Consider the following 15525-nt stretch of genomic DNA (forward strand, 5'->3'; position numbering starts at 1 on the left):
ATGCAGGGAAAAGTTTGTGAGAATGAAATCTTCGGTTTCAAGTCCTTCAGAGCAGTGGTCCAGAGAAATATATAAAATGAAATTGACAGATGTAGTTTAATGCTAGATAAAAGATCAATCAAATTAAATACATAAAATGTAGCCTTCCAGATGAATCCTGACTCTGTATTTTTGTCTGCTTAAATTGATTTATTGACTAGTTTTTAGTCACTTTCCCTTTTGAAAGCCTCTGTCTGATTTCTTTCATCACAAGAAGGTATGTGTAATGGTGAGGGTGTCTGGTTTCATCAGTAGTGTTAAAGTGTGTTTTGAATGAGAATTTAATGGGATAAGAGAGGGAAAGAACCTACTGAAACCTCATCTACCCATTACCCAACAGCCCAGTCAAAAATACCATGGTTTTTAGCTTTCTTGTTCTTTGTCAAGACTGGGTATAAGGCAGGGTATTCAGTACTCTGTCTGCTCTGACATGTGGTGAATGTCTGATTAACCAATTTGGTGCACCATTTATGGTGACCGATTTTAATTTCACTAGAATTAAAATAAAACTACATGAGCCTACTTGTGCTAACATACTGACTACAAAGATACTGAAAATAAAATCCTCAGTGTATGCATCTCTTTCTTGCTCTCGCTCTGTCCCTGTCTCTACAATTCTAATATAATTATACTGTTTATGAAACAAAAACAAACGTGTATAATGGAAAAATGTTTTGCTAATGTATAAGTAGCCAAGCAGAATTTTTAAAATAAAAAGCAGCCTCCATACATTCGCTTCTAGAACTGACGCGGGAATATCATTTTATAAAACCGCGAAATATCCATAGACAGTAAAAGAAAGGAAATATCAGTACTGATTATTCTGCCGTTCCATCACCATAGAAACACTTTTATGGCGTCTGAATCCGTAATGGGCGTTAGCCAAGCCTGAGGAGTCTGAGTGGCTACTGCTCGTTTGATTGACATACAGAAATACAGTCTGATACCAATCGATGAAAGGTGTGAAAATATTTACCCGTAATCCACCAATGAAATCCACATAGTAGCGTTTACTGTTTTTCTATTGGTCCACGTCACTCAGTTTCCGTTTTGAAGCCAAACTGAACTACTCGGTGGTGATTGTAACAGCAGCGTTTTGTTTTGCTTTCCATCTTTTAGTTTTTAGAGTAGTGCAGTTTGATTTTACAGTTGGTCTTTACGCTTTTTTAAAAAAAAAAGTTGATTCACGTAATAAATACAATAAGCAAAATGTAAAATATATGACCTATACGAACATGATTAATAAATATTTGCTAAGTTACTTGGTAGGTGAATTTGCAGATTTAATAAAAGATGGCAAGACAGGGAGTATCAAGACCAAAGGTAGTGGTTATAAACTATTATATATGTTGTTATATAAGGTATTCTACATTGTTTTGTTTTATCACTAAAGCAGATTGTGTTTTGCAGGTGATTTCATCAGGCAGGCTGACAGGCTCTGGACGTGGACAGATAAACAAGAAAAGGTAACAAACTGAAATCCTGTCTGTATTCGCACGAATTTAGATGCCTTTAATTATTTTTGGAACATACATTTGACATACTGAAATGATGTCTGGTTTAGGGTTGCTGGGCGATGTGTTCCTCCTCTTGAACCAGCATATTCTCTTTATTCTACAGACTCGGAAGATCAGGTAAAGAAGCCACATACAAGAAGTAGTGTATACATAAACTGAACAGAACTGAGAATCAGTATAATATAATTTTGCAAATTGCTTCCAGGTGACAACGATACACAAGGGACTCGACCGCTGTGCTGCTTTACTCGGTGGGATACTTCAAGCTGAACAAGCAGGTATTGTATTTATAAAATCCATACATTTTCTATGTTTAGCAATTGATTAGTGATGAGATCAATAATGTCTACAAAACAGAATCAAAGCCCAAACCACAGGGAACAAAAACCTGCACCTTCAAATCCAAACCCAAGAATTTATTAAGAAAAATTGAAATGGACAAGAAAAGGCATGGGAAGAAGACAAACACAGCTATACATGCAAACAAAAGGCCAGGTAATGTCCTCAAATATGTTTTCATATAATCAAAACAATTCCTTCAAGAATTCACACCCGTGTTTTTGAAATGTCACACATTTGTCAGTCTTCTTATTTCCATCCTTTGTTGTAAAATCCTTAGTAGGATTTGTGTGAATGCCACAGTAGACACAGCTGATCATTTGTAGTTCTCTGAAGTCCGTTTCAGATGCACAGCTACTTCAAGATCACAAAATATTGTTCTTCTCTTACTCTAGCTCCAGTGCAGAAGACGATTCCATCTGCCAGCTGTCACCTGAGTTCAGCAGGGCGTCGTGTTCAGAACTCTGGGATCAGACGGGCACAAGTGTCACAGGATCATCCTTCAGGACTGACCCCTGTAACGCAAGCAGATCATGAACCTCAAAACTCACTTCCACTGGCCTGCTCTCAGCCTGCTGCTAGCAGTAATATTCCACCTTTGGGTAACCAAACAGGCTCAATAACACACAGTATAACAACATGTAGTAAATATATGAATGAATATTTATTTATGGTGCCTCTCTGTTTCCAGATCAGGTTCACACATCCACTGTATTTAACTGTCGGCTGACAACATCCACACCTGCACCGAGCCCTCAGAGACCTGGATCAGTGCGTAATGTACCTGTATGTTTACTGCACTATAATCCATTGTGCAAACAATGAGGGCTGACGATCCATTAAAAATGAATCTATATACTGTATCTTAAGTGTTAATGATAAAATCACCCAAATCAAGAGAAGTTAACAACATTATCATGGCAGGAGAGTAAAGCATTTGATTGAAATGACAAGTGGAGGTCAATATATTGTAGTTTTATTATAACTGAACATAAGCCTATCACCATAGAATTTAATACAGACCACATTTGCATAGTCTACACTAACTTGTTGGCCTATGTATTGATCATATGTGACAGAGTTACAATGCCATTCAATTTTTTTTCTTATGCCCATCAAAGCTGCATTCATTTAAAGTAAGAATACTGTAAAAACAATAATATTGTGAAATTTTATTATAATTCAAAATACTATAACTGTTTTCAAATGGAAAAGCTGAATTTTTAGCAGCAGTTTCTCTAGTCTTCAGTGTCAAATGATCCTTCAGAGTTCAGACACTATACAAACAACACTTAAATCATGAAAGATTATAATAATTTCTTAAGATAAAGAAATGAAACCATATGCCAATTTGATGCTCAATAAACATTTTGTATTATCGAGGTTGAAAACAGTTGACAGTTGTAAAACAGCCGTGACACATTTCAAGAATTCTTTGATTTATAAAGTTCAAAAGAGCAAATATTAATTTTTTGTAACAATATGAGAGTCTTTACGTTCATGTTTTAATAATTGAATTCATACTTGCTGGATAAGAGTATGAATCTAACTTTTTGACTTTCAAATAATATGTTCTTGTGACTTTGTTTAAAATGCTGTGATGATAAGACTATTCCTCAATATTGAATAAAGATATTGTATTTGTAAAATGTTTTATTTACATAATTGTACTTAATTAGCACTTTAATTGATTGGTTCTAATAATATATGTGCTCTTCCTCTCTCACCCTTTGCTTTCCTGTGTGTTTTGACACTTTAATTCCATGCATCTTACTCTCCTTTTTTTTGTCTTTCTCTATCGTCCAGTGTACTTCAGAGTGTGTGCTGAGCAGTGGTAGCTCATCTCGGGCGTCATCTGCCACCCCATCCTGCCATCATGGCTCTGTAGAAATGTCTGCCATCCCAACTCAATGTGCTTCTGCTTTCTCCATGCCTCCTGCAGTCCAACAACAGTCTCCAGCTATTGTATCTCCTGTCCAGAATCAATCCTGCACTTCAGTAGGGCATGGGGTACCTATGATCACTGGCCCAATCTGCAGTGTTAATCATCAGGTGCGATTTTTAGGGCCAATTGTCCCTTTGGCATCATCCACTGGGTCATCAACCTGTCCCTCATCTGCAGTGCTAGCAACACAGGTCAGCCAGTCTCAACCTAACCCAAATCAACCAGTACTGCTTGTTTGCAATGACCAGGAGCAGGAGTTATGTTCTGAAGAAAGTTCAGAAGAGGGTGGTACTAATGCAGATGAAGACCAGAAAGATGGGGTGGACACTACACCTGCCAGAGACATAAACTGTGAGACCAGCAATGAGAATCGAACAGTTCTGAGTCACAAAGCCAAGGCCATCAGTCCAGAGAAAACCACACAGAAGGTGATGACCATTAAATACCTGCTGGGAGAGCTGAAGACTTTAGTTGCTAATCAGGGTGAGAATTTTTGATGAAATTTCTATTCTTTTCCATCCTATGACTTTCCATTTATCTTTAATACTTTTGATCATGTCTAAAGGGATAGTTCACCCAAAACATTTTATTTACTGTACATACACTTTTTTTTTTTTGTTCCAAATCTGTATGATGTTCTTTTCTTCCTTGGAACCCAATGTATGTTTTTGTCTAATCATTGAACAACAACACTGGACTTTAATTATTATTTTTTAGTTCTCTTGTTCTCTGTATGTTGTTGTTGTCAGGATCTTATTACAGCGATGTCTCCCAGTCTTCCTTTATGTCCTGATCTCTAGATCTGATTAATGAAAGCAGATACCCCATTTCGAATTTGAGATGATTATTTAATTCACTTTCTGTAGCATAATAAAAAATTTGACCTGCAGAGTATCAAATCACCCAGTGATTGAGTTGCTGGTTTTGCAGTTTCTAGAAACTTGGAAGATAAGCAGTATGCTTGTGTTAGTTTCACATTGTATTATCGTTCACTCTTCTGTGCAGACAGTGATGTTGTGAGGCTGATCTCTGAGGTGGAGCAGAGCATCTCACTGCTTCCTGTCATGGTGGGCAGCACTAACATCCAGGCTGAGATCGCGCTCGCCTTACAGCCACTCAGGAGTGAGAACGTACAGCTGCGAAGGTCAGCGACAATGACAGAGTGTATACAATACTACCATATTTCCGGACTACAAGTCGCACTTTATTTCATAGTTTGGCTGGTCCTGCGACTTATAGTCAGGTGCGACTTATTTATCAAAATTAATTTGACATGAACCGAGAGAAATGAACCAAGAGAAAACATTACTGTCTCCAGCCGGCAGAGGGCGCTCTATGCTGCTCAGTGCTCCTGTAGTTTATCATTGAAGACATAGAGCGCCCTCTCGTGGCTGCAGACGGTAATGTTTTCTCTTGGTTCTTGGTTCTAAATAAATGCGACTTATAGTCCAGTGCGACTTATTGTCCGAAAAATACGGGTAAATCTTAACAACGACTACAGAATTGTATATGATAAAATATAAAACAAATTACATGAGGAAATTAATCTAAACTTAAAAAATAATCACATTTATCAATATGTGTTGTGAAAAGCTTCCAACTCAAGCTAATTCAGTCTTTATTGTGGCAGACAAAAGCATAAATAACATAAGTGAACTTAGAAGTCAGTATATTATTTTATTTGCATGGCACTGGACATGCGTTTGATTATGCAGATTAATTATGTTCAGTTTTCATCCAGCTATTTTTATCTTTATAAATCACACTTAAATTTACAAATCTAATTTGTATTAATTTGCAATGTCTCCCAGGCGTTTGCGAATACTCAATCAGCAGTTATTAGAAAGAGAGAGAGCAGAACGACGGAACAGGCCGGAGGCTTGTGACATGGAGGGTGAGTGGCTTCATGCTGTCTCTAAAAGGCTTGACTTTTATTCTGTGTCTAGCCAAGTGGATGTATGATAACAACCTTTGTGTTTGTTGTAATGATTGTGTTACAGTGGTTGCGTTGCAGTCTCTGAACCTCACTCTACAATCTCAGTTAAATGAGAGCCGTAGAGAGCTTGATGATCTGCAACAGGAGAATATAAGACTACAGAAAGCCATGGAGGACAAAGACAGTGACCTGAAGCAGCACAAAGACTTGTATGAGTTAGAGAACAACCGGCTAAGACTGGGTACGAGTATTCTTTTAGAAATTTTTTTTTAGCTTTAAATCATGATAAATTTGTTATTTTGGTTTTATATATTTTTTTAATTATTGTGAATGTTATCGCTATACAATTTTCTTTTATATTATCCTATCCTATCTAATAATAAAAAAAGAGAAAATCTTCAAATTAACTTCATAATCACTATATTGACATTGTATTAACAGGTATAAGAGCATTCTAACAAGTTACCTCTATTTCACTAATATTTTATTTAAAATGACTTCTGTTACATTTAGAATGTCTTTTAAAGACTTTCTTCATGCTGCAAGTGATTGTGTGTTACTTACCCATGCAGAGGTGAGTGAGGCATTAGCTGAAATGCAGAATTGCCAGAGTAAACTTGGAAAATATGAGATTGAAAAGACTACACTGACTTTGAGCCTTCAGCAGAGGGAGGCAGAGATCAGCAGACTGCAGGAAGTCATCAGGTAACTACAATTGATGGGTTAGTTATATTCTTTATTTGTGTGTAGGATAAGCAATTTTGATACTATACCTTGTTGCCACTCGATGTTCAATTTAAATTCTGCCTTGAGAACAATTCATCTAAACTACAATACAATTATGCTTTCAAATGTAATTTAGACAACCTACTTTTGTTGCAGAATATGTAGGTCAAATATTGTTGTTTTTTTCATGCACACAGAAATCTGCAGAGAAGTCAAATAAAAGACACCAGCAAATATTCTCATCAGCTGGACTTACGTCAACCAAACTCTCAGCTTACCAAGAGTGTTCTGGAATTGCATGAAAATGCACAGAGGGAGACTGTTGTATCAGATAAACTTTCAAACTCTGTAAAGACTTACCTTCAGACCCTGGAGGGCATCGAACAGGCCTCTTCTTCCCACCGAATTGACTGTAGGTCACACTCAGCCACCGCTGCTCAGATTGATGGTGGAAAAGTGAACTTTATGCCATCAGATACTAAAGTCTGCTCTCCGTATATGTGCAAACCAACCCTGGAAACCATAGCTGAGAATGTGGCTCAGTTAGAAGAGCAGAGAAGAACAACGTTTGCCCCTTTAAGAGAGACCACAGTGGTGCAACTTTCCTCAGGAGTTGCTCATAGTAATCCACTCACTCAGTGTGGTGAGCTGATAACAGCCAAGAATCAAAGGGAAGATGTGGATGCTCATGTAGGCCTGAAATATATAGACTGTGCTTTTGAAAAGCTGGACATCTCAGATGGGCTCCACATTCAGGATGCAAAGAATGGTGGCCGAGATTACATTGTAGATCATCATGGTATGGCCTCACAGTTGAATTCGAAAAATAAAGGCCAGAACAATCAGCTATTGCAATCCCAACATGCCCGTCAATGCCTGAGGATGGGTGTTAAGTCAGCATACACTGGACACCCTTCAGTGCTGGAGAACACCTTTTCCTCTTGTGATATTAAATCTTTAGCGTCTGATTGGAGCATGAACTCCTGGACCACGTTTAACACACAGGATGAGCAGAATTTCAGGGAAGGGCTTGCAGCACTAGATGCCAGCATAGAAAGTCTGCAGAAGACCCTGAAAGTTGATCTAAAGAAATAATTCTGTATTTCAGTGCGTGCTAAGTGTATTGGGCTTTTATTAGATTTTATGTAATCAGTGGATTTTTTTTTTCTTTTTTAATTTTGTATTAAATTATTATGTGAAATATCAAATAATATTACATTTTTCAGTGTATTCTTTCTTTGGTCCTAAGACTATATTGCAGCTAGCTATGGTTGCCTACATGGATAATACAGAATCAACAGAAATGTTCCAAATGAAATCTAACAGGGATTATCCTGTTTGTTTGTTTTCTATCCATCAATCTATCGAGAATCTATTTATTGTCAAGGAAGTTTTATTGGAAGTCTTATAGATGGATTCACAAACTTAAATATAATATTTAACCTATACAAATACAAAGAAAACAATAAAAAAAAATTATAAAAAAGGAAAAAAAAGATAATCCTGTATTTTAACATTATACATTCACATAGTTTATATAAAATCCTTCATTTAATGCATTTACATCCTTTTGCAAGTGTTTGTCAGTGTTCAAAATTGCAGATAAGAATACAAAACATTAAAAACCATCTTTGTTTTTTTTATATATTAGGTTATCCAAGCATTGTTTTTATTTTCTTGCTTTATTTACTGGGGACGTTTAGAAATCTATTAATTTTTTTTAAAATTCATAATTATGTCCTCCAAGGCCATGTTTGGAAACTGAGTAACTGGAACTCACATGGTGCTAGGTGCCAAGAGACAGTAGGAAAAAAAAGTTATTTGAGTTTATTAACCAAAAGCACACTGATGTAATGTTCTGAAAACAGGGAAGACAGTCTGTCACCCAGGTTTTTTTTTTTACTAAAATGAAGGCATCAAGGGCTATTTGACCAAGAAGGAGAGTGATGGGGTGTTTTATGCATGCTGTAAATATATAAATTACTTATCAATAAAACAAAAAATGTAATTTTTTTTCTCACAACCATGGAGAGCTCATAACTGAAGTTTTGTTTTGTATTTTAAGTAAACGTATCAATGACGTGATGTATAGTTATTTAAAAACACACTTTAAAATGACTTAAGTAGTCTACGCCTCTTTTATTAGTATTATCACGTTTTATTTTCTCGAAAAAGTATATATATATATATATATATATATATATATATATATATATATATATATATATATATATATATATAGGAAATGTTTTAATCAAGTGAGGGTATCAATATGTTTTAAGCAAAAGAGGGTATTTATCACATATTTTTACCTTTTTATGAAAAGGAATGTTTTGCTTGGGTCAAATGGAAGAACCTTAAGAAATAGGCTATTGATAAATTCATAATTTCGGTAAAAATTTTATGAAATGAATGCAAATGGATCAACGGACATTAGTTTTTTAATTTAAATTTTTCTCCAGTTTCTTATTCAAAATTTGTCTGACTCATAACAGTTATTATTATTACAATTTGAAGATTCTGTCTCTCTTCTACATGCGTACAAAACGTACACCAATCATGACTGGATAGCTATTCTGGACACTATAACGGCTTAATGAGCATATTTCCCTTTAAATTAACAAAGAAGGCTACGTGTCGTTTGTTTTTATGGTGCTTTAAATCTCCTTCTGATTCCTGAATTCTGACTGATATGAAACAGAACATCCACTGTGATTCAGAAGATGGACTCATATGTGAGGGCGTAAATAAGTGCATACTGTTAAAGAGCTTTAGTATTGTGGAAGCCATGTGGAGCAGAAATCAAATACTGCAGTGGACGAGAATGAACACCGGCGCTCAGATCACCGAGCCACACTACGGAGATTAGAGGATTCAAAGAGTTTAAATCCCAGAAAAAGAGTATCATTAGCGGAGAATCCTCCTGCATGTCAAACATCTGCAAATGAACCCTCCCTGACCTTTCACTAGTAGAGTGACTTGCGCACATCAATCAACTTATAAAAGTCTCACAGATGCATTGTGGGATGGGACTTAAATGACAGTAAGTAGCCCATTTTCAATTAAAGAAATACTCATTCAGGTAACAGGATGCACTGACAACAGAATGTAAATAAAACTAGGATTAAAAAAAGGTAAATTTATTAATCAGTATACATGAATCTGATTAATTTTTAATAGCAAGGATTGTTAAAATGTTCATACAGAAGCAGTAACAATTCTTCAACGCCACATATAATATATATTTTTTACATAGACATAATGCAAATTTATGTAATGAAACAAACATGAAACAACACAATCATCGTGATAGGGAAAATTTGAATTTCAGTCATTACAAAACAATTCTGGAATGCGTTTTTCAGTCCAAATTTTTTTTTTTACACATGAATAAAATGAATCTCTTCTGTAAATATATAGCTGACATACAATAATAAAGAAAAACCACTACTGTAATTTTTGAAATTAATACAGTTAAAAGGAAATGTGCCAGACATGGTTTGAAAATATAAGGACAGGCATATGAAACATTCATCAGAAAGCCACATCATTTTGATCTTAACTTCAAAGAAAGAAATGTTGTTTGACAAAGGAACCCTAAAGATATACATATGCACCCTAATGAGTGTTTAATATTTATTTTATCTAATAAGATAGCAATAAGAGATTTCTGACATAATTTCACTTACCTATTATAGATAACATCTGAACTAAAAAAGAAAGCCCTTTATCATTATCTTGTTCTTGGGAAAAATAAATAAATCTAAATAAAAAACTGCAACACTGGTTACTTTTCTACCCAATCTAGTCCTCAAGTAATCCTTGGATGAAGACAGAGATGAAGGCACGTAGGAAGGAATTATTAAAGCAATTACACAACAGTTAAATAAGCTACACTATCTTGCTGCACAAAACTTGTCACTACATTCACAAGACCGAAACGCAACCATTTACCCAATAAGATGTTACTCGGTATTTGTTTAACTCTTCATAGTTTTCTACTTGAACATAAAGCACAGGTGTGTGTTTGTGTAAGAGAGAGAGAGTAATTGTCTGTGTGTGCTTAACACAGATGGACACTCTCCGTCCGTTGGGGAGAGTAAGGGGAGCCTGTAGTGTGGTGAGGTGTCTGTGCCCGGCTGCAGAGTGGGTACATGAGTGGCACCGAAGGCAGCACTGAAGCTGGAGCCAAAGCAGCACACACAGAGAGAGCTGAGGCCAAATGTAGAGGCATCTCACTTGAAGCACGTGGAGAACAACTTAATAATTGCATTCCTACATAAAAACAAATGGCCAAAGGTAAACAAATGCCAAAGCCAAAAAATAGATGATTAAAAGTGTCCTTTTTTGGCTGTGACAGAATGAGTTTCAAATTTAGTCTATAAAGAATTTATGTGAATATCACACACAATAAAGACCAATAGGCACTTAAATTACAAAAATAATACTTTAAAATGGAAAAAGGTAAATCTTCACAATTTTACATTTATATATACACACTGCTATATATATATTACTATATTAAATTACTACAAAAATGTATTATATATATTATATTTGTGTGTGTGTGACTCTGGAGCACAAAACCAGTCTTAAGTCGCTGGGGTATATTTGTAGCAATAGCCAAAAAAAAAAAATATATATATATATATATATATATTAATAATAATAATAAAAAACCTAGTATGGGTCACATTTATAAATTTTTCTTTTATGCCAAAAATCATTAGGATATTAAGTAAAGATCATGTTCCATGAAGATATTTTGTAAATTTCCTAATGTAAATATATCAAAACTTAATTTTTGATTAGTAATATGCATATATATATATTTATATATATATATATATATATATATATATATATATATATATATATATATATATATATATAAATAAACTGGTCTGCTGACAGTCTTTGCCATCTGCAAAGACAACATTTTTTTCTGTTACTATATCTCTGAGCCGTCTTATCTGACTTCATAAATTATTGAAATTGAAATTCATAAATTATTGTTGATTTGGGTCAACCGTTTTTTTTTATTATTTTTTTTTATCTATGTTTTTGAAAATACAAAGACACTCACCTTGCAAAAGGAATGTAGGACAAGCTATACCTGTGAAATAAAAGGGATATACCAGAGGCATACATTACATTTATAGGCTACTTTTCTATAAATAAAGATGTCATTGCAATTTAATATGTTATAATAACAGCAAACAAGTGCATTACTTTCTTTACTATGGCTATCATAGCAGGGCCACTATTGTGCTATTTTTATAGCTTCTTACAAGTCGTTTTTTGATAAGGGTGCCTGTAAGATACACTATACAAACACTGTCCATGTGTTAATATCCCAGTAGCTACAAGTTCATGAAAACATCAATAAATAACATCTTTACTAATATTCTGGTTCTGAAATGTAAAGGTAAGAAGCTCCGTTAAACAGATTTATTCTATACTATGATATCATATTAGTTTTATTAACATACTAGATTTGTTTAACATGGATTTCAAGGTGCTGTAGGAAACATTAGCTGTTTTGGAACTTCTGCCAGACTTAATGACTACATTACACACGTCCCCTCTTTCCAAACTCCACCCACTGAGACCACTGTGGTCAGAGATGGAGTGAGAAGGAGGGCAGAAGTTATCGTCTCAGGTGATTCTGGCGCTTAAATTCAAAGATCTACTTCAACACTCAGTTTCCTGCTTCAATTATGTTGTCCCACCAAAAACACAAAATAACTTCTGAAAAAAAAAAGCCTTTTGAAATGTTTGCAAAGCCTAAGACCATCACAAAGACAGGTGTGATATTTCAGGACACCTACTACAGTGATATATGGTAATAGTGCCAGTCCATTAAAAAGAAAACATATCACTTACAGCACTCCGTGGTTCAAAGTTTTTTTTTTTATTGCCTTATGTCATTGGTGTTCTCACTCACTCTTTTATATACATTTATGTCTATGTGTGTGTTTGTAAGTTTACTCCATATACAATTACAACATTTATGTAGTCAAATATAAAAGAAAAGTAACTATGGATATCTTATCTTACCATGTAAAAGCCAAAAACTGGAGGATACAGAACAGCAGAGCAAGGCCTTTGTTCTTCCACTAAATACAAAACCAAAGAAATTGAAAAGATAAGGAAAATAATCAATTATCATAATAAACATGCAAGTTTAAACATTGTGTTACATAATGACATCATGGTTATTAAGAAACCCACTTACCCAAAAAGCAGCACAAAAGGTTAGCACCAGGCATGTCTTCGAAAACACAAATGTTCCGTTTACAGACAAAGGAAAAATGCCAATTAGTGAATTATATGAACTACTGAATCATTCTATATCTGTGTGTGTATGTGTGTGTGCTCTCACAATCATAATGCCAGTTGCCAGAGCTCTCGTCTTGTCACACATCCTCTTGAGTTGCTTTAATGGGCCCATTAAGAACATTGTGCTGAAAACAACCCACACCCAAAAGACCTCAAGATTAACTTAAAAACTCCCACAGATGCTACACATCACTGCATACAAGAAACAGTCTGTCACATTTCGTTTTTCTATTAATTTATTGGACCCACTTTATATTAAGTGGCCTTAACTACTATGTACTTACATTTTAATTAATACTTTAGTACAATGTACTTATTGTGTACATACATGTTTTTACATTGTACTTATATTTAAAAAAAACGACATGTAATTACATCTGTATTTAATTTCTATAATTACATTTATAATTACACTGTTGACCCATACTTTACACCTTTACCCACCCTTAAACTTACCCATACCTCCAACCCTCTCCCTAACCTTACCCCATCCCACCTCAATAGCAGCAAAAGTGTTTTACAATACAATATGAACACAATAAGTACATTGAACTTCTTTTTTTATGTAAGTACATAGTAGTTAAGGCCACCTAATATAAAGTGAGACCAATTTATTCACAAATGCTTTAACATTTGCAATTCATATAGACAATGAGTTGGAAACATTCATCTGTGGTGAACATGTTTGAAATCTCAAAGGAATTTATTTTCATATATACTGTATTTGGGGGCAAATTACATGAAGAGGCTGCAAAATTGGCATACTCTTTATTATATCTTCTTGTCATTTTGTTTTTAGTCAGTACTCATGATATTAGATAACATTCTGAAGTTTCAATGTGTTGTTGATTTTTTTTTTTTTAGATATTCAAACATGTGTGGTCTCTCACAGATAAAAATACTTCTACAGTACTTTACGGCAAGTTTAGTTTAGGTTGTCAAACATCAAATGGTAATACTTCAAGAAATCTTTGTGATATATGTATATATACATGTATGTATTTATGTATGCATTACAATTACATTACAATTAATAGTTGTATAATCAATCAAATGTATGTATGCATTAAGGAAAATATCTGAATACTTTCTATCTTCAGTTTTTTTTACTTAATGTTTACTTAAATACGTTATTTGCTGTTTCTTTGTAATTATTTGTGAACTTTACTAGCAATTTTTGAGTGAATCATTTTTATACACACTTTTTCTGCTGTGCTAATATCTATCGATATTTTAAAGTCATTAAAGTGATTTTTAAACTTAAACATCCACATTTGTCAATGACTACACATGCCAATGCAAACATGGTCTACTGTTGTAAACAATGTAGCCAGTGACACACCTTGGGCAAGGTGAAATCAAAGGTGGACAGTTAAAAGCTGCATGACTCACCTTAAAAGAGAAGCAATATTACCTAAACTGTAAAATACCGCAAAGAGTATCAGTCCGGTTCTCGGAACCCAAAGCAAGCAGGTCCCCTGAATCACAAAAATATGACGTTTAATTATTGTATGTACAATTAAAATGAAACAATATAAAACTATCCGTACACTCGTCTTACCAAAACTGAACACAAGACGCCCGACACAAAACACGCGATGAATCCCTTGACGCGCGTGCCCCATCCCAGTGTCGATGCTTCATTCGCTGACTAAAACAGCGATGGTATATTCATGGATGTTCACCAAAAACAGAGATTTAAATCAATTTCATATTAAGCTTTTGCTAATGACAGTCGGGTAAGCACATACACGCGACCAAAACAAGTCGCAAAAGTCTAGATTCGAATTTAAAACGACCCCCTCATCACTCTATAGACACAATACACTTCAAATAATTAAAACTGAGTTCTAACTCGAGTACAATGCAGTAGTAGACTATTAAACCCAACTAACGTTAACTTACCTGCAGTACGTTAAGGTCGTCATTGCCATCTTGGCCACTCAAAACTTTCTTTAATTTGTCCATAAAGGTTAAGGTTGATGTTTACAACAACAAAAAAAATCCAAAAAAGAAGTCTCAAGTCGGAAAAAAAACTGTCTCGAAGCTACTTCGTTTGAGTAAATACGTATCGATTCGTTCCCTTTCCCGTTTGGAAGTGTAAACAGGTGCATAAGGTTACTAACTTCCGTGTGTATGGTGTAGCCACGGCAACGATTACTCGACGTCATTACGCTCGACGTTCTGAATCGAAACAACGGAGCCTGTTTGTTTGCTTTCATTGTTTAATCTTTAATATGCTCGTATTATGTTTTACATTCACACCGATGGGTTAAAGTAGATAATACATGAAGAAAAGAGGATTAGAGAGGCGTAAAAATGATTAAGAATTTATACTGTAAGTAGAAGTATGGATTCATTGCCTGTATATTGCTCATTTAAACCTTAACCATCTAACGTTAAACAAATCATACTCAAGTGAAAGCTTAGCTAGATTTTAATATCAAAGGAACTGTGCAAGATTACTCCACGATAACTTAACAACTATTTTCTCACGGTTATGCTTTATATAAGGTTCTGAGACTCGTCAGATGTTTAATTGAAATTGTAACACAACTGCACATTATAGTTGTTTAAGATGTGCAGTGACGTTTATAACGCAACGTTAAACAAAACTTACTGCTGCGAGTCAAAAAACTCCAGGACAAATATGACAACATTAAAACAGGTTTTATTGGCGG

At 34.7% G+C, this 15525-nt stretch overlaps 2 protein-coding genes across 4 annotated transcripts; one reads left to right on the plus strand and one right to left on the minus strand.

The window, feature by feature from the left end:
- Positions 1-1101: 1101 nt before the first annotated feature.
- On the plus strand, positions 1102-7931 carry LOC113050874 (coiled-coil domain-containing protein 14). 3 transcript variants are annotated; one of them, XM_026214291.1, is made up of 14 exons: positions 1102-1362; positions 1450-1505; positions 1604-1673; positions 1762-1834; positions 1914-2051; positions 2291-2497; positions 2587-2681; positions 3702-3947; positions 4089-4323; positions 4846-4984; positions 5652-5734; positions 5841-6017; positions 6349-6481; positions 6700-7931. In XM_026214291.1, the coding sequence occupies exons 1-14, from the start codon at positions 1333-1335 to the stop codon at positions 7595-7597; spliced, it is 2580 nt and encodes an 859-aa protein (XP_026070076.1). In that variant the 5' UTR covers positions 1102-1332; the 3' UTR covers positions 7598-7931. The 3 variants fall into 3 exon arrangements, with proteins under 3 accessions (XP_026070076.1, XP_026070074.1, XP_026070075.1); XM_026214289.1 differs by having other exon boundaries at positions 3702-4323; XM_026214290.1 differs by having other exon boundaries at positions 2587-2666; positions 3702-4323.
- Positions 7932-9636: 1705 nt separating this feature from the next.
- Positions 9637-14994, minus strand: LOC113050875 (vesicle transport protein SFT2B-like). The gene is made up of 8 exons (XM_026214292.1): positions 14750-14994; positions 14406-14495; positions 14237-14322; positions 12888-12969; positions 12741-12776; positions 12563-12621; positions 11589-11618; positions 9637-10777 (listed from the first exon to the last, which is right to left on the minus strand). Exons 1-8 carry the CDS (start codon positions 14810-14812, stop codon positions 10738-10740), a joined length of 486 nt encoding a protein of 161 aa, XP_026070077.1. The 5' UTR covers positions 14813-14994; the 3' UTR covers positions 9637-10737.
- Positions 14995-15525: the final 531 nt, after the last annotated feature.

Source organism: Carassius auratus, chromosome 31, assembly GCF_003368295.1.
Source record: "Carassius auratus strain Wakin chromosome 31, ASM336829v1, whole genome shotgun sequence".
Taxonomy (NCBI): Eukaryota; Metazoa; Chordata; class Actinopteri; order Cypriniformes; family Cyprinidae; genus Carassius; species Carassius auratus.